General features: G+C 37.1%; 1 protein-coding gene across 6 annotated transcripts in view; it reads right to left on the reverse strand.

Annotated features, from left to right (window-relative positions):
* The window catches only part of FBXL20 (F-box and leucine rich repeat protein 20), a 115,221-nt gene that overhangs the window by 62,563 nt on the left and 32,031 nt on the right, over positions 1-20,627 (reverse strand). For 5 of the 6 annotated variants that reach the window (XM_014790743.2, XM_087441086.1, XM_087441085.1 and 2 more), the window contains exon 2: positions 3,377-3,438. In XM_014790743.2, coding sequence (XP_014646229.1) covers positions 3,377-3,438 — 62 coding nt within the window. Of the gene's footprint in view, positions 1-3,376; positions 3,439-15,107; positions 15,128-20,627 lie in introns of those variants that run through there. The other variant, XM_087441088.1, reaches the window with a different exon arrangement.

Genomic DNA, 20,627 nt, shown 5'->3' on the forward strand with positions numbered 1-20,627 from the left:
ATCAATGTTAGGCTTGGGCATGTAATTTGCTTTGGGCAATGGAATGAAAGTGGACACGAGGTACACTCCATCTGAGTAGAAGCTTTAAAATCATTTAGGTGATCTGGCTTGGTCTCTTGTGTACCTGTCCTTAGCCTCAGATAGAGGCTGCTCTTTCAGTCTCCCAGGAATGAGAAGCTAAGTGCAACGGACCCAAAGTTGACCTACTACCTGTAAGAGAGCCACTGCCAACCTGTAGCCTCATGTAAAGGTAAGAAAAAAAGCCACTGAGATTTAGGAGTCATTTGTGGTAGCAAAAGCTGGTTGATACAGGAATTCCTCTACATCCAGTTTCCCCTGCAATACTGCCTGTCTGGCAACTATAGACCTGATAGCTCAGCAACATGTACTAGAATGAGGTCAGAAACAGTGACTAAATCAAAACCACAATAAGATATCACCTCACATCTGTTAGAATGGCTATTATCAAAAAGACAAGAAACAGTAAGTATAGGCAAGGATGTGGAGAAAAGGGAATCCTTGTGCACTGTTGGTGGGAATGTACATTGGTGCAGCCACATGGAAAACAGTATGAAGGCTCCTCAAAAAATTAAAAATAGAACTACCATATGGTCCAGCAATTCTACTTCCAGGTATTTATTTGAAGGAAACAAATATACTAACTCTGAAAGACATCTGCACTCCTTTGTTCACTGCAGCATTATTTACAATAGTCAAGACGTGGAGGGCCGGCCCCGTGGCTTGGCGGTTAAGTGCGTGCGCTCCGCTGCCGGCGGCCCGGGTTCGGATCCCGGGTGCGCACCGAGGCACCACTCCTCCAGCCATGCTGAGGCCGCGTCCCACATACAGCAACTAGAAGGATGTGCAGCTATGACAGACAACTATGTACTGGGGCTTTGGGGGAAAAATAAATAAATAAAATCTTTAAAAAAAAAAAAAAAAGACGTGGAAGCAACTTAAGTGTTCATCGATGAACGAATGGATAAAGGAAATGTGGAGTACCTATACAATGGAATATTATTCAGCTATAAAAAAGAAATATTGCCATTTGCAACAACATGGGTGGACCTTGAGGGCATTATGCTACGTGAAATAAGTCAGACAGAAAAAGACAAATATTGTATGATCTCCTTATACGTGGAATCTAAAAAACAACAACAAAAAACAAAACAAAACAAAACACTAAACTCATAGATACAGAGAACAGATTGTTGGTTGCCAGTGGCAGGGGAGTGAAGGGCTGGGTGAAGTGGGTGAAGGTAGTCCAAAGGTACAAACTTCCAGTTATAAAATAAGTAAGTCCTAGGGATGTAATATACAGCAAAGTGAGTACAGTTAATAATATTAATATTATACTGTATATTTGAAAGTTGCTAAACGAGTAAATCTTAAAAGTTCTCATCATAAGAAACAAAATTTTATATCTTTGTGTGGTGATGGACATTAACTAGATTTACCGTGGTGATCATTTTGCAATACATACAAATATGGAATCATTATGTTTTACACCTGAAACTAATATAATGTTATATGTCAATTATATGTCAAAGAAAGAAAAGAAAAAGAAAGAGCGACTAAAGCCAGAAAGAGCAGGGATAGTCAATGCTGCAGTCTAAAGAATTACAGAAAAGGTTATCTATGTTACCCTCATCTCTTGCCTAGATTTCTTTTTTTCGAGAGGAAGACTGGCCCTGAGCTAACCTCTGTCAATCTTCCTCTTTTTGCTGAGGAAGATCAGCCCTGAGCTAACATCCGTGCCCATATTCCTCTACTCTGCATATGGGATGCCACCACAGCACGGCCTGATGAGTGGTGCGTCAGTCCGTGCCTGGGATTCGAACCTACAAACCCTGGGCCGCCGAAGCAGAGCAAGCAAACTTAACCGCTAAGCCACCAGGCTGGCTCTTTGCCTAGATTTCTTTAATAGCCTTCTTATTGCTCTCCACTCCTATCCCCCAATCTGGTTAGCACATAGTATCGAGACTAATCCTTTAAAAATATAAACCAGATCATGTTACTCCCCTGCCACATCATGAGGGGTCTTGTAGGCCACTGTAAGGAATTTGGGTTTCATGGCAAAAATGGAAAAACTCTAATAAAATATAAAAATGTAAACTATAACAGTGTGCGGCCAGTTACCAAAGAGTCAAATAATTTCCCTAAATCTTAGTGAGATTTAAGGTAAACTCCTGTAGTAAAAAATAACACTTAATATTCAAAATAATGGCATTACATAAAAAAAATGAGGTATGTTAGTGTACTCAGTTTATGATAACAGTGAAGAACATAATCTATTTAAAAAATATTTCTCTTTAAGATGGCTACAGTTTTGCTGAAATTTGAAGGATACTCAAGATATTACTCAATGTATTCAGGATATATTCTCCAATGGCTCTGGGTAGTCTAGGGTGTACTGCTATTATTTCAACATAGTCAACCAGTATGTATGTATGCATTGCTTCCATGGAAAAATCCATTCCAAGTTCAATTCAGTTATTTTTTTCTTAGTATTGCTAATGTGTAAGGTACCATTATAAGGGATTGGATTGGTTACGGGCTAGACTGTAGTAGCAACTAAGAGCAAGAAGTAGATGCCTTTGAGCACAATAACTTGTTAACTTCTAACATTTGCAAATGTGAATGTACCTTTCTTCCGCAGTCCTGATATTGTACATAAGTGAACAAAGAATGGTATGATTCAACGCCCAAATAATGAGCACTGAAAATAATTCCCCTGATGCCTGCTTCTGCCTAGGTGATGCCTAAGTCAGAGGTATGTAAATTGGGGGCTGTGTGTTTTATGTTATGGGTGATCCCAAATGTAGTTTCTACATGTTAAAAACAAGGATGGTAAAATCATAAGTGTAACATAGGAAAGGAAAGAGTTTCAAATAACTTTCACCTTTTTATCTTTAAAATAAAGGGTTATAACTCTTCTATACGGTGCCTCAGTATATGTAATATTTTGTTGCAAATATAAGTCACTTCATAGACACATTTTGATATTGGGATTGGGAAGTGAGGGAAAGGGATGGATTAGAATCACTCTTCAAAAAAACCAGTACTATAATAAAATAAAACATATTACCTCTTTCACATTATATACAAGGGAAAATTAATTAACAAAATCATATACTATAGGTACAAACTGGGTAGGCGAAAATTGTTACTAAATTAAACATTCAAAATCTTGATTCATATCTAGAAAATATAGAGTAAGACTGTTTAACAAAAGAATCAATAAATTTATAAATTCAGATAATCCAGATGTTAAACATATACATGTATGAAAATAAGTAACAAGTCTAAAAATTTTTAAACAGGCAAATATGATATACACACACAAAAAACCCATAAAATTAGCATTCAGACTTACCGTAATAGGAGTTCTTTGGGAAGTTTTTTATTGATTACAGCTTCATCACTATTGGAGAACATCTGCAAAACAAAATCATTGTGTCAAGTATTACTTAACATTTTACTATATTCAACTCAATAGTTTAGAGGTAATCTTCCTAGGAGAGAGGTGAACAAGTATAGTGGATATTCTAAACTTATAATAATATATTAAAGTCATATTTTCAAAGACTCCTTAGGCTGAAAAACATCTTTGAGACATTTAATTTGCTCCCTGTCTTTAGAAAAAATGAACTAATAGGGGTGAGAAAGATGACATTATGTGCCAGATACCGTTTTAAGTGTTTTTCATGTATTAATATACTGAATCTTCATACTATTCCTAATCTTCATTTTAGATATAAGGAAACTGATTTACAAAAGGTTTACTTGCTTAAAATCACATCACCACAGAGGGATGGTTTAAAAATGCCATTAAGGTAAGGTGATTCCTCAAACCTAACTCACATTTACTTGTTCAAGGAGGTGCTCAGAAACCTGGAATGGGGAACAGTCTCTTCTGTGTCTTATATCTCATGCAGAAAACCAATAATGCTTCATAACCACCAGCATATGCATTCTTGATGCACACAAATGACCACTTAACAAATTAATAAAATAATTCACAATGGATACTTTTAAATAGCCACCATTTCTTCCACAAAGGAGATCATCCGGTAAACTTGTCTAGTACGCTACATAAAAAAACCACATACCTATACCCAGTAAAAAGCATAGTAAAAATAGCAAATAGATGCCATTGAAGCTGAGAGAAACATGTTCAGTCCCTATTACTAAGTGTTACAGAGATGCCTCTTGACTTCATGCAATGAAACTGACCAAACACCCTGCCAATATCAGGCACTTTTCCAGGGAATGTGATACAAAGAATAGAAGACATTATCTCTGTACTGAAGGAGTTCTTGCTCTACAATGAAGAACAGAGAAATAAGCAAATGCTTTACTAATTATTAGAGATAAATGACAGGAGGTATATGACAGCAGAGGATGAAACAACTAACTCTGCCCGAAGGTATTATCTAAACTGGGTCTTAAAGGAAGGCCAGCAGTTAACTAGGAAAAAAAGAGGAGATAAGATGTATAAAATGTTGGAGTCATACATGAAGCTCCTGGCATTTCATGATTCAACGCAGAAGCAAGGGAGGGGAAGTAGAAGGAGTAGGGAAGTAGTGGACAGAATGTACTTTCCCCTCAATCTCAGACATACAAAGAATAATTACAATTAATATCTTCTAATAACTATAATAACCTACCTTCTAGCTAAATGGAAAGCTCTGCAAGGACAGAGACCACGCCTTTCATGTTTGCTGTCATATTTCCAGGATTGAGCACAGAGTCTGAAACATGGTAGAAACTCAATAAATCTAATAAATGATCTGTTAAGTGGATGGTGGGGTTAGGTCATGAAAGAACATTGTATACCAGGCTACAAATTTGAAACAATTCTGTAGAGAAGAGAAACCTAAAGAAATCAAACTCTGGACTGCTAGCAAGGAGATAAGCTAAGAATATATTGAAATTATAATTCAAGTAAAAGATGGTCTCTGTCAGATCTACAAGGGCAGTAGAAATGAAAAGAAACGAGAGAAAAGAACGATTTTAAAGAAGCAAAAGGACTTGGTGACAGAAAGTTGGATCATGTACCAAGTTTTAGTGCAGCAAACAGACTACTTACAATAAAAGTAATGCTATTACAAAGGCTATTTATGACAAACCCACAGCCAACATCATACTCAATGGGGAAAGGCTGAAAGTCATTCCTCTGAGAACAGGAATGAGACAAGGCTGCCCACTCTCACCACTCTTATTGAACATAGAACTGGAGGTTTTGGCCAGAGCAATGAGGCAAGAAAAAAGAATAAAAGGAATCCAAATAGGCAACAAAGAAGTGAAACTCTCACTATTTGCAGACGACATGATTTTATATATAGAAAACTCTAAAGAATCCATTGAAAAACTATTAGAAATAATCAACAACTACAGCAAGGTCGCAGGATACAAAATCAATCTACAAAAGTCAGTTGCATTTCTGTATGCTAATAATAACAAACTAACAGAAAGAGAGCTCAAAAAGATAATACTATTTACAATTGCACCAAAAAGAAAAAAATATCTAGGAATAAATCTTACCAAGGAGGTGAAAGACCTATACAATGAAAACTACAAGACATTATTGAAAGAAATCGATGATGACAGACAGAAATGGAAAGACATCCCATGCCCATGGATTGGAAGAATAAACATAGTTAAAATGTCTATATTACCTAAAGCAATCTACAGATTCAATGCTATCTCAGTCAGAATCCCAATGACAGGGGCCGGCCCCGTGGAGTAGTGGTTAAGTGCGAGTGCTCCGCTGCTGGCAGCCCGGGTTCAGATCCTGGGTGCCTACTGACGCACCACTTGTCAGGCCATGCTGTGGTGGCGTCCCACATCAAGTGGAGGAAGATGGGCACGGATGTTAGCTCAGGGCCGGTCTTCCGCAGCAAAAAGAGGAGGATTGGCATGGATGTTAGCTCAGGGCTGATCTTCTTCACAAAAAAAAAAAAAAAAAAGAAAAGAAAAGAATCCCAATGACATTCTTCATGGAAATAGAAAAAAGAATACTAAAATTCATATGGGGCAACAAAAGATCCCAAATAGCTAAAGCAATCCTAAGAAAAAAGAACAAAGCTGGAGGCATCACAATCTCTGACTTCAAAACATACTACAAAGCAATAGTAATCAAAACAGCATGGTACTGGTACAAAAACAGACACACAGATCAATGGAACAGAATTGCAAGCCCAGAAATAAAACCACACATATACGGACAGCAAATCTTCGACAAAGGAGCTAAGAACATACAATGGAGAAAGGAAAGTCTCTTCAATAAATGGTGTTGGGAAAACTGGACAGCCACATGCAAAAGAACGAAAGTGGACCATCTGCTATCGCCATTCACAAAAATTAACTCAAAATGGATCAAAGACCTGAAGGTGAGACCTGAAACTATAAGACTCACAGAAGAAAATACAGGCAACACACTATTTGACATTGGTCATAAAGGAATCTTTTCAGATGACATGCCTACTCAGACTAGGGAAACTAAAGAAAAAATAAACAAGTGGGACTTCATCAGATTAAAGAGCTTCTACAAGACAAATGAAATCAGAATCAAAATGAACAGACAACTCTCCAGCTGGGAGAAAATATTTGCAAAACATGTATCTGACAAGGCGTTCATCTCCATAATATATAAAGAACTCACACAACTAAACAACAAAAACACAAACAACCCGATCAAAAAATGGGCAGAGGAAATGAACAGACACTTCTCCAAAGAAGACATACAGATGGCCAATAGGCACATGAAAAGATGTTCAACATCACTAATCATCAGGGAAATACAAATCAAAACAACACTAAGATATCACCTCACGCCCGTTAGAATGGCTATAATCACCAAGACAAAAAACAACAAATGTTGGAGAGGATGTGGAGAAACAGGAACCCTCATACACAGCTGGTGGGAATGCAAACTGGTGCAGCCTCTATGGAAAACGGTATGGAGATTCCTCAAAGAATTAAAAATAGAAATACCCTATGATCCAGCTATCCCACTACTGGGAATCTATCCAAGGAACCTGAAATCAACAATCCAGAGGTTTATGCACCCCTATGTTCATTGTAGCATTATTCACTATAGCCAAGAAGTGGAAGCAACCCAAGTGTCCCTCGACTGATGACTGGATCAAGAAGATGTGGTATATATATACAATGGAATACTACTCAGCCATTAAAAAAAAGAGAAAATCGTGCCATCTGCAGCAACATGGATGGACCTGGAGGGTATTATGTTAAGTGAAATAAGGCAGAAAGAGAAAGACAAACACCGTATGATCTCACTCATATGTGGAATATAAACCAACACATGAACAGAGAAAACTGTATTGTGGTTACCAGGGGCAATGGGGGTAGGGAGTGGGCACAAGGGGTGAAGGGAGACATGTATATAGTGATGGACAAACAAAAATGTACAACCAAAAATTTCACAATGTTATAAACTATTAAAACATCAATTAAAAAAAGGAAAAAACGAACACACACACACAAAAGTAATGCTATTGCCTGACAATTACATGTTTTAGGAAATTATCTGACATCAAAGAATAATCTGCTTCCCTACAATTTCTACCCACTAGTGGAAGTCATTAAAAAAAAAAATCATATCCCTATTCTATAAGGCAGTCTTTCAAAATGAAGCCATCTAAGATGCTACACCATTATGATCATTATTCTCCGGGTACACTGATAGGAAAGAACACATGAAAGAGTTAAGTACTAAAAAGTTAAATAATCAAGAGTCGATGACATAAACAACAATGTCTTGCAAAGACAGCTCAACTATCAAAAATTGAGACTTGGGCAACTTTTCAGAGTTAAGATAGCAAACAACATATATCTTAAGCTTGAGATCTTTGGAAAAAAAGAAGTTTGTAAGTACAAAATGGTATCACTAAACGCCCAATCTACTCGACTATGCCCAACTCAAATCCACAAAAAGTAAAAGATAATCATTTTTATATTAGAAATGCTAAGCTCTTTATCTTGTATGCTCCAAGTCAAAGCTGCATATCTCACCTAGTAAGGTACTATGCTCACTTGAATATACACAGTAATTAAATTAATAAAAAGTATGAACATGTTACATGTTGTTCACATGACTTCTACAACTGTAGATGACAAAGGAACAAAAATCCTACCTAGTAGGTAATTTCTTTCCTTGCTTCAGTCTAGAGAGACTGAATGCTATTGTCTCTAGGGGAACATGAAGGTATGTGAAGGGAAAAAGGAATAGACAGTGTCCTGGGAGGATCTGGGAAACATCAGGTGTATAGGACATCTGTCCAGGTTTATATTTCCCTCCCTTTCCTTATGCACATGTATATCCTACTCGAAGTTTGCAAGAAAGGAAAAGATCAGTGGTTCACAAACTGTGGTCACTTCACCATAAGCATCAACTGGGACCTCATTAGAAATGCAAACTCTTGGGCTATACCCCAGACCTATAGAATCAGAAACTGGGGGTTGGGGGGGAGGTGAAGGGAATGAAGGGCCATCTGTAGTTTAACAAGCCCTCCAGGTGATATTGATGCTTCCTAAAGTTCGAGAACCAGTGGACCAGATAAAGTAGATTGAGGATCTTAGGACTCAAGAAATTACAGCTCTAACAGATAATCAGAATATTTTATTATTTGAAGTGACACAGCAATGGAGCTTTGAAAATAATCCTAGAGGTAGACACACAATAATTGTAGATGTTTTCTAGAAAATCCAAATGGCTTCTGCTCCAGTTCATGGTATTGTTTGTAAAACAAATGTTTCACAGAAGCAATAGAATATATGTTTTAGATATTTCACCATTTCAGCTGAATCCAAACTCTAGGTTTCTCATGCAAAATACAAAGAGTGTCAAAACCAATTAGATCCAAGCTATAATGTATTACAACAAATTTGTGAAGCATTTTAGATATAATCATTGTAGAGGAAGTAACTGTTAAAACATTTGACATTCTTAGGTAATCTGATTTTACATTAACACAGAAATATATCATTATGTATTTTTATAACCTACCCAGAAACAATTACGACGACGTAGTCAGGGGAAACACATGAGGACAACTAGATTGTTCTCTATTATTTGTTTCAAGGTAGGACATCAGGCTCTAAACAAGTAAACAGACACTGCAACAGCCCTGTCTTCTAGGGATAGGACATTCTCAAATATTCAGGTTTTTAAAAATCTAAGTGATCTGGTTTGTCATACATTAGCATTTATTGTTGCCTGTATAAAAGTATAACTGTTTTTCTATAAATTACATGGCTCATAAATATAACTTTGAAACCACTTGTTACAAATTATAATTACATCATCTAATAGAGTTCCTGAACGGTAAGAAGCATTTCTTGCTATTATTTTAGATTGATCAGCTTTTAAATCTTTGGCAGATTTTGGAGATTAGTTTACTAACATAATAAATTTAAACGCTTAGCACACAAACAAGAACAAGGAAACCAATTCAAAAGCCTTTAAATCCAGGATCTGAGTGAGAAATGACAGATAGGTTGAACAAAGGAAATAGGAAAGAAAGAAATACTTGCTCAACAGTGACCCCTACCGATTAAATTATAGTTAACTCCAAAAAAGGAAATGAAAAGATCTGACCTAGGGCCGGCCCCGTGGCTTGGTGGTTTAGTGCCTGCATTCCACTACTGGCGGCCCGGGTTCGGATCCCGGGCGCGCACCAACGTACCGCTTCTCTGGCCACGCTGAGGCCGTGTCCCACGTACAGCAACTAGAAGGATGTGCAACTATGACATACAACTATCTACTGGGGCTTTGGGGGGAAAAAACAAGGAGGAGGACTGGCAATAGATGTTAGCTCAGGGCTGGTCTTGCTCAGCAAAAAGAGGAGGATTAGCATGGATGTTAGCTCAGGGCTGATCTTCCTCTCACACACAAAAAAAGATCTGACCTATATTATTTAAGCTTTATAGAAGAAATACAAAATTTAATAAGTATTTTGGCAGAGAATATTAGTTATCTCCCAATATCCATTCTCCTCTTCTACAGTAACAGAATTCCCAATTTTTAGCTAGCACATGGCTGTGTGGAAAGATTTTATTTTCCTTGCAGCTGGATAAGGCCAGGTTACTAAGTTCTGGCCAATGCGATGTAAGAAAAAGTGATGTGTGCAATTTTGTAAGTGTCCTTAAAGAGAGAGGATGTGCCCCTTTACTCCTTCCTTAATTCTGCTGCTTGAAGTGTGGTTAGGATGACTGAACTCCATCTTGTATCATGAAATTGAAGGCCACAGAATTAAAGAAAAGCAGAAAACTGGGAAAAGCCTGAGATGACTGCAGAGATACCATGCTTCTGGACTTTATACAAGAGTAAAATAAACTTCTATCATATTTAAGCCACTTTTAATTTGGGTCTCTGATACATCCAGCTAAATTTACTAATACATTTTTGATTTTAAAAGGTATCTGTGGGCCGGCCCTGTGGCTTGGTGGTTAGGTGCGCGCGCTGCGATGCTGGTGGCCCAGGTTCGGATCCCGGGTGCGCATCGAGGCACCACTTCTCCGTTCATCCTGAGGCCGAGTCCCGCATACAGCAGCTGGAAGGATGTGCAGCTACGACGTACAACTATCCACTGGGGCTTTGGGGGCGGGGGGAAGGTATCTGTTGTTTTGCAAGATCAAAAGAGTTCTGGAGATTGGTTGCACAACACTGTTAGTATATTGTACACTTAAAAGTGGTTAAGATGGCAAATTTCACATTATATGTATGTTTCCATAATTAAAAAACATTTTTAAGGTAATTTTTTTCACATTTTAACATTTCTGAATTTGGAAGCATCTTACAATTAAAATCAAAAACGTTTTTTGTGGTTTATAAAATAATGGTGCATTTAATAATTCACAGCAACTTTTAATTATATACAGTCATGCACCACATAACAATGTTTCAGTCAACAACAGACTGCATATATGATGGTGGTCCCATAAGATTAGTACCATATAGCCTAGGTGTGTGGTAGGCTATACCATCTAGGTTTGTCTAAGTACACTGTATGATGTTCACATGACAAAATCACTTAACAATGCATTTCTCAGAATGTATCACAACTGACACATGGCTGCACAGTAAACTATAACCAGTAAGAAGAAAACAGGAATAAAATTAAGGACCGTTTGCTTCTCCTCAAACAGGCTCTGTGCTTTTTGTTTATGCTATTTTCTGTAGAGCACTCGTGCAACCAAACTTGCCTATTATGTCATTAGAAATAGATTAATGTCCACTGGATATGGTGTCTACGCCATGAAGCCTTCCTCACGTGATTGTTTGGATGTGATTGTTCCCTCTCCTATGAAACCCCGAAGAACCTCAAAGTTCAGAACACCAGTTCTGAGCTGCTGTGGTATCCCTTATTTCAGACTGTAAGCTCTGAGAGGAAAGGGGCCTTGTCTGTTTAGTTCACTGCAGCATAGTCAGCAACCAACACAGTACCTAGAAATTGCTAAACCAGTGAATGTGATTTATACTATAGGAATCTGAATACTCTTTTGATTGTAAATTCCCAGCAGGTTTCCATGGTTTTTTCACTTTGTATCTCTATAATACAGTGCTTTGCAAAAAACATAACAAATAAAAATATTTAATAAAATGAATGTTACCCTAAATTTAGTAAATAAGATGCAAATGACATCAGCACAGTAACAGATTGAATATCATTACAACAAATAACTTAACAATTACAATATCTGAAGAAACAAAAGTTTGGAGGCTCAATCTATGGCCCATTTATTTCAAGGGATATGAGTTACATTAAATTTCTTCTTAAAAAAAAGTTGTAATAATTGCTAAGTTTTCACCATTAAGGAATCATTTGTATACAGCTTTTTTTTTTTTTTTTTTTTTTGGTGAGGAAGACTGACCCTGAGCTAACATCTGTGCCCATCTTCCTCTATTTTGTATGTGGGATGCCGCCACAGCATGGCTTGATGAGTGGTGCATAGGTCCACACCTGGGATCCAAACCTGCAAAGCTTGGGCCGCTGAAGCAGAACACGTGAAATTAACCACTACGCCACAGGGCCAGCCCCTGTATATAGCATTTTTAAACAGCTTTATTATGGTATAATTCATGTACCATAAAACTCACTGGTTTTAAGTGTATACTTCAATAATTTTTAGTAAATTTATAAAGCTGTGCAATGCAACCATTACAATTCACTCTTGATGAACTTCCATCACCCCAAAAACATTCCACGTGCATGTGTGCAATCAATGCCTGTGCTAATTCCCAGCCTCTAGCAACCACTACTCTACTGTCTGTCTCTACCGATTTTCCTTTTCTGGACATTCCAAAAAATGGAAACATAAAATGTCATCTTTTGCATCTGACTTCCTTTATTCTGCATTATGTTTTTGAAGCTCATTTATGTTGTAGCATGCACCAGTGGTTTGTTCCTTTTTACTGCTGAATAGTATTCCAGTGTATGGAATGCCATATCTTGTTTACTCATTCCTAGCTGACAGACATTTGGATTGCTACAATTTTTTTACTATTATGAATAATGATGCTATGATCATTCTCATACAAGCCTTTGGGTGGTTGAAGTATGTTTTCATTTCTCATGGATTGAATCTAAGGTGGAGAATTGCTGAGTTGTATCGTATGCTAAGTTCATTTTAAACTTTTAAGGAAATCGCTCAATTGTTTTCCAAAGTGGCTGTACCATTTTACATCCCCACCAGCAATGTATACGGATTCCAGTCCATATTTTTACCATCACTTGCTACTGTCTATCTTTTTAATTTTAGCCAATCTAATAAGGTAGTATTTCACTGTGGTTTCAATTTGCATTTGCCTAATTGCTAATGCTGTTGAGCATCTTTTCATGTGCTTGTTAGCCATTCAAATGACTTCTTTGATGAAACGTGTATTCAAATCATTTGCCCATTTATTTGGGTTATCTTCTTAGCATTGCAATTTAAGGGCTCTTTACATATTTAATGGCTCTCTATATATACAGGCCCTTTACCTACCACATGATTTGCAAATATTTTCTCCCATTCTATGGGTCGTATCTTCTATTTCTTGATGGTATCGTTTGAAGCACAAATGTTCTTTATTTTAATAAAGTCCAATTTATACATTTTTTAATGGATCATGCTTTTGATGTCATACATATGAACTCTGCTTAACCAAAGGTCATAAAGATTATCTGCTACATTTTATTCTAGAATTTTTGTAGTTTTAGTTCTTACATTTAGGCTCATGATCCATTTTGAGTTAATTTTTGTATACTGTGTGAGGTGAGGACCCAAGTTCACCTTTTCCCATTTAGATACCCCAACCGTTTCAACACCATTTGTTTAAAAGACTATTCTTTTCCCATTTAATTGCCTTTATTGAAAACCAACTGACCAGAAATGTAAGCATTTATTTTTGGATTCTCAATACTGTTTCATTAATCTATATATCTATTTTTCTGCCAAAAGCTCACTGTCTTGATTACCATAGCTTTATAGTAAGTTTTGAAATCAGGCAACGTTAAGTCCTCTTATTTGGTTCTTCTTTTTCAAAATCATTAATTTTAATTGAAGTAAAAATTGGTATATAACATTATGTTAAGTTCCAGGTGTACAACATTATAATTCGACATTTGCATACACTACAAAGTGATTACCACCAAAAGTCTAGTTACCATTCATCACCATACAAGTGACCCCCTTTACCCATTTTGCCCATGCCCCCAACTCTCCTCCACTCTGGTAACCACCAATCTGTTCACCGTATCTTTGAGTTTGTTTTTGTTTTGTTTATTTGTTTTGGGTTTTTTAAGATTCCACATGAGTGAAATCATACAGCATTTGTCTTTCTCCGCATGACTTATTTCACTTAGCATAATACCCTCAAGGTCTATCCATGTTGTTGCAAATGGCAGAATTTCATTCTTTTTTATGGCTGAGTAGTATTCCATTGTATATATACAACACATCTTCTTTGTCCATTCATCCATCAATGGACACTTCAGTTGTTTCCATATCTTGGCTATTATAAATAATGCTGCAATGAACAAAGGGGTACATATATCTTTTCAAATTAGTGTTTTTGTATACCTCAGATAAATACCCAGAAGTAGAACAGCTGGCTCTTTTGATAGCTCTATTTTTATTTTTTGAGGAATCTTCATACTGTTTTCCATAGTGACTGCACCAATTCACATTCCCACCAACAGTGTATGAGGATTCCCTTTTCTCCACATCCTTTCCTTTTTTAAAATCATTTTGAAAATTCTGAGACCTGTGCATTTCCATACAAATTTTAAAACGAGCTTGCCAATTTCTGCAAAAAACCTGCTGGGATTTTGATAGAGATTGCATTGATTCTATACATCAATTTGGAGAAAACTGACATCTTAACAATACTGAATCTTTCAAACCACAAACTTGGAACGTCTGTTCACTTATTTAGGTCTTCTTTAGTTTCTCCCAGCAGTATAATTTTCAGTGTATAAGTCTTATGTTTATTCCCAAGTATCTTATCCTTTCTGATGCTATTGTGAATTGAACTGTCTTCTTAATTTCATTCTAGGATTATTCAATGCTAGTATGTAGTACATCTTCTATTCATTATGTTTAACCTATTGTGGCTTTGACTCTAAAATGTGTCTCTTCTACACAGATTCTTGTTTTTTTATCCAGTCTGACAATCTATGCCTTTTGATTTTAGTATATGACCCATTCACATTTAATGTAATTATGGGTTTGCTTGGATGTCTTTCATTTTGTTTTCTATGTCTCATGTCTTTTTTTCCTCTATTTCTCTTTTATTATCTTCTTTTGTGTTAGATACTTTCTAGTATATCACTGTAATTCCTTTGTTTTATTTTTTTTTAATTTATCACAATCTATTTTAGATTACTACTAATTTATTCTGGTAAAATACAAAAACTTTGCTCCAACAGAAATCCATTTCCTCTCCCTTCCTTTCTGTTATTATCATGTTACATATTTATCTTAAAATCTCAATAATATAGTTTTAGAATTATTGTTATGCAATTATCTTTTAATTCAGTTAAACTAATAAAACAGAAAATTTTATTTATAGCTTTCTATTTTACCTCTGTAATTACCTTTTACAGTGCTTTTTCTTTGGGTTACTATCTGGAACCATACCCTTCAGCTTGAAGGACTTCCTTCAGTATTTCATGTAAGGCAGGTCTGCAACAACAAATTCTCTGTGTTTGCTTATCTGGAAATGTCTTTATTTTGCCTAAATTTTTCAATAATAGCTTTCCTGGATATAGAATTCACATAAATTTTTTATTTTTTTGATTTATTTTTAAAGGGAAATTCACATAAAACACACCATTTTAAAGTGTACAATTCAGTGGCATTTAGTGCATTCACAATGTTCTGCAACTACCACCTCTCTCCAGTTTCAAAATTTTTCATCCTCTAAAACACCCTGTACTCATTAAGTAATCATTCCTAAGACCTACCACCCCATAGCCTCCCACACCAGGACCTAGCCAACCACTAATCTCCTTTCTATCACTATGAATTTCCCCATTCTGAATACTTCACATAAATGAAATCATTCAATATGTGACCTTTTACATCTAGCTTATTTCACTTTTTGTAACATTTTTGAGGTTCATTCATATCGTACCATGTCTCAGTAACCCATTCCATTTTATGGCTGAATAATATTCCACTGTATGAATATACCAGATTTTGTTTATCCATTCATCCATCAACATACACTTGGATTGCTTCTATCTTTAGGCCACTGTGAATATTGCTGCTATGAACACTATTTGTGCACAAGTATTTTGATGAATAGTCTGTTTTCAATTCTTTTCATAGCTATCTAGGAGTGGAATTTCTGGGTCATATGGTGTTTCTATGTCTAACTTTTTAAGGAACTGTCAAACTGTTTTCCACAGTGGCTGCACCATTTTACATTCCCACCAGCAATGTGCAAGCGTTCAAATTTTTCCACCTCATTGGCGACGGTTCTTATTTTCCTTTCTTTTTGTTTCTATTTTTAAGTATACTCATCCTAGTGGGTGTGAAGTGCTATCTCACTGTGGTTTTGATTTGCATTTCCCTAATGACTAATGATGTTGAACATATTTTTATCATCTTTTCATATTTATATATCATCTTTTTTTTTTTAATTTTTTATTTATTTACCCCAAAGCCCCAGTAGACAGTTGTATGTCATAGTTGCACATCCTTCTAGTTGCTGTATGTGGGACGCGGCCTCAGCATGGCCAGAGAAGCAGTGTGTCAGTGCACACCCGGGATCCGAACCCAGGCAGCCAGCAGCAGAGTGTGCGCACTTAACTGCTAAGCCACGGGGCCGGCCCTATCATCTTTGATATATAAATTTATATATCATCTTTGAGGAAACGTCTATTCAAGTCCTTTGCCCTTTTAAAAACTGGGTTTTGTTGTACCTTACTTGTAGGAGTTCTTCATATATTCTGGATATTAGACCCTTATCAGATATATGATTCGCAAATAACTTCTGACATTTTTTAGGTTGTCTTTTCATTTTCTTGAGGGTGTCTTTTGATGTGAATACAGAATTCTTAATTGACAGTTTTTTCTTCCTACACTTTGTTACCCAACTGCTTTCTGGTTGCCATCGTTTCTGATGAAAAGTCAGCTGTTAATTATATTGCTGATACTTTGTATATCATGAATTGTTTTTGTCTTGTTTTCCAGATTTTTTCTTTGTATCTGGATTTAAATAGTTCAATAAAAATGTGTCTAGATGTAGATCTCTTTGTGTTAATCCTACTTGGAGATCGCTGAAATCTTTTGGATGTGCAGATAAATATTTTTCATCAAATTTGGGAAATTTTTACCTATTCTTTCTTTTTTTTTTTTTTTTGAGAAAGATCAGCCCTGAGCTAACATCCATGCCAATCCTCCTCTTTTTGCTGAGGAAGACCGGCCCTAAGCTAACATCTATTGCAAATCCTCCTCCTTTTTTTTTTCCCCTTTTTCTCCCCACAGCCCCAGTAGATAGTTGTACATCATAGCTGCACATCCTTCTAGTCGCTGTATGTGGGACGCTGCCTCGGCATGGCCAGACAAGCGGTGCGTTGGTGCACGCCTGGGATCGAACCCGGGCCACCAGTAGCGGAGCGTGCACACTTAACTGCTAAGCCACGTGGCCGGCCCCTACCTATTATTTCTTCCATTATTTTTTTCTCTCTCTAACCTCCTTCTGAGACTCTTATTATATGTTATGTTGGTACAACTGACATGTCACAGATCTCTGAGGTTCTGTTCATTTCATTCCTTTTTTGGTGAAGTTGGATAATTTTTATTGATCTGTCTTCAAGCTCACTGATTCTCTCTCTGTGATCTCCAATCTGCTATTGGGTTTCTCTAGTGACTTTTTCAGTTATTCTATTTTTCAACTCCAGAACTTCCATTTGGTTCTTTTTTAGAATTATTATCTCTTTATTGATATTCTCTACTCAGTGAGTCACTGTCATCATAATTTCCTTTAATTATTTAAACCTGATTTCCTTTAGTCTTTGAACATATTTATATTAGCTGCTTTGAAAGTGGTAACTGGCCTTTTGAAACTGTATATGGTAAAGTACAGTAAGAAATATACTAAAGAGAGAACTGCACAGTTTGCAAAGAAATATCCAGGGTCTAGAACTTGCTAGATTGGAAAACAAAATTATTCTTCATCTTCTGTCTCTCAAGCCAACAGGATTCTCAAAATGAGAACTATCCTCAGAGTAAATATCAGATCAAGGGTATGGCTGTAAATTCCTTTTAAGACCTCAGGAATTTTTTTTTTATTGATGTCTTAATAGTTTATAACATTGTGTAATTTTGGTTGTACATTATTGTTTGTCAGTCACCACATAAACGCCTCCCTTCACCCCTTGTGCCCACCTCCCAACCCCCTTGCCCCTGGTAACCACCATACAGTTCTCTCTGTCCCCATGTTGGTTTATATTCCACATATGAGTGAAATCATGCAGTGTTTGTCTTTCTCTCCAGCTTATTTCACTTAACATAATGCTCTCCATGTCCATCCATGCTGTTGCCAATGGGACGATTTTATCTTTTTTATGGCTGAGTAGTATTCCATTGTGTGTGTGTGTGTGTGTGTGTGTGTGTGTATGTGTATATATATATATATACCACATCTTCCTTATCCAATCATCAGTCGAAGACCTCAGGAATTTTTAAAGCCATGCCTCGCTGACTCTCTCAACTAGACAAAAAGGCCTATAAGAAGCGTAAGGGAGGGGCCGGCCCCGTGGCTTAGCAGTTAAGTGCACATGCTCCGCTACTGGCGGCCTGGGTTCGGATCCCGGGCGTGCACCGACGCACCGCCTGTCAGGCCATGCTGAGGCCGCGTCCCACATACAGCAACTAGAAGGATGTGCAACTATGACATACAACTGTCTACTGGGGCTTTGGGGAGAAAAAAGAAAACAAGGAGGAGGACTGGCAATAGATGTTAGCTCAGAGCTGGTCTTCCTCAGCAAAAAGAGGAGGATTAGCACGGATGTTAGCTCAGGGCTGATCTTCCTCACAGTGAAAAAAAAAAAAGAAGCGTAAGGGAAATATACCACAGTAGCCTGACACAGCAAAGTAGAGTGAGTTCTATCTTAAAATGAGTTATAATGGTGTAGCTTTTGGGACACAGAATAACACCAATTAGATTCATAGAAAATCGCAGAAATTTTAAAGGAAGTTGTACAAGCTGGATTAAAAGGGACAGAGACTGTTCAAAATGAAAAAACGCCTCTAGGCCCGCAACTTTCTACAGGAAGGAAGTATGTGAGACAGCTACTTGGCTTCATAAGATATTTCTTATGTAAAAAGCAGAGACCTCCCAGGAAGCAGCGTTAAGAGCTAAGAACGTGGTACCAAGAATCACAGAAAACAATGAAACAAGGAACCATTCCCAGGTAGCAAAACTGGGCCCCAATCAAGTCACACTTCCTGCTCCTGGAGTAGGTGAACCTGACATGTGCCCACCTAGATTTCAGAATTGATATGGACCAATAACTGCCATGTGCCTCCTGTTACTTCTTTATTTGGGGAATGTCTATTACCGTTATTCTATCCCTGTGACAACAATGTATGTTACATGTATGAAGCAAATAACTTTTCTTTTTAGTTCCTAGGTTTCTGGATCAAGAGGAACTGCACATGAGGACCCTCATCCACCTCTGAATCTCATGCAGATAACAAGTTACAGGTCTTCACCTTTATCTTTTGTTAGGTCTTGGGAGGGGATATTTTGCATGTGCTAAGAATGGGAATCATTCAAGCCAGAGGCGAGACCACGGCAGAACCTTATAATAATAGTTCCCAACAAATCTTATCTCCTTGTGGCAACGCCCTTTTGCAGTGGGATTTTGCTGCCCTCCTCCCCCCTTCAAAAGGTAGGTCTGTTTTCCCAACCTTTGCATCTGAGCTGACATGGTGAATTAATCAGACCAAAAGAATGTGGTGGAAGTAACACTGTGTGATTTCCAAGGCTAAGCCTTAAGAAAGGCTTACTGAAGCTTTACCCTCCTGAAATACTCCCATCACCATGTAAGAAAGGCCCGGCTAAACTTCTTAATTATGAGAGACTATGCAGAAAAAGAGTACCAGCTGACAGTAACACAAAGGTCTCAGACTCAACTGAGGCCATCTTAGACACTCAAGCCACCAGATGACTGCAGCTTCAGGAGTGATCTTTTCCAGCAACCACCTGAAGAACTGCCGGGCTGAATAATTAATTGTTTTAAGCCACTAAGTTTTAAAGTGGTTGTTAACAGCAAAAGCTATGAAAATAGGCTGTACATTTAAAAAGTTTATGACTCATGATGTAAATTTCACAGATTTGAATAAAACTTGAGACATAAAATGGTAGCCCAACCCAAGTCAAATCTTTTGGTGGGAGGAAAATTTTAGGGAGATTAAGAATGAATTTTCATAAACAAAAATCCAGAGTTGAAGCTGCAGAAGATTTTTTTTAAAACTACTTTTTCCTATAAGTAATTTTTACTGATTATGCCATTCCCTCAGTCAACCAACACCAGATGTTTTTCCGATTGGCTAGTTTTCTTGCCAGAATCTAAGAGAAAAAACATTTTTGTATGGGTAAATAAACCTAAAACAAAATAAGTTTGTAATTCCTCCACCCAACATCTTGTCCCTAGTAGAAATATAATTGCTTTTTAGAAGAAAACTACTGCCAGTGCATTACCATCTCATGACTAAATTTATCCAAAGAAATCCCTAGATAAAAACACCAAGGAAGGGATACATTTAGAAAACAGACACATTACTTAATAGGTCAGACTTACTGCTTTGGACACCTTCTAACATCTGACTCAATATTCCAAGTTTTCTTTTATCCTGACTTCTGTTCTGTTTACTGAACCAAAATCTATATCCACTACCAATTCACTGTTCTCAGTTTAAAATAAGTATACATTTTTATTCTGTTTTCTGTTGAATATTTCTTTCACTTACTCAGTTTTAACTATCCTCAACAACATTCTAGGGCCCTCAGGACTCCAGGGCCTTTGATGAACCACTAAATAGAATCAGAACTCACTTTGGGTGCTGCTCAATCCTGGAAATCTTCCAAGCCCTGTTGAAAA

This window comes from Ceratotherium simum, chromosome 16 (genome assembly GCF_057802395.1).
Source record: "Ceratotherium simum simum isolate JZ-2026a chromosome 16, ASM5780239v1, whole genome shotgun sequence".
NCBI lineage: Eukaryota > Metazoa > Chordata > Mammalia > Perissodactyla > Rhinocerotidae > Ceratotherium > Ceratotherium simum.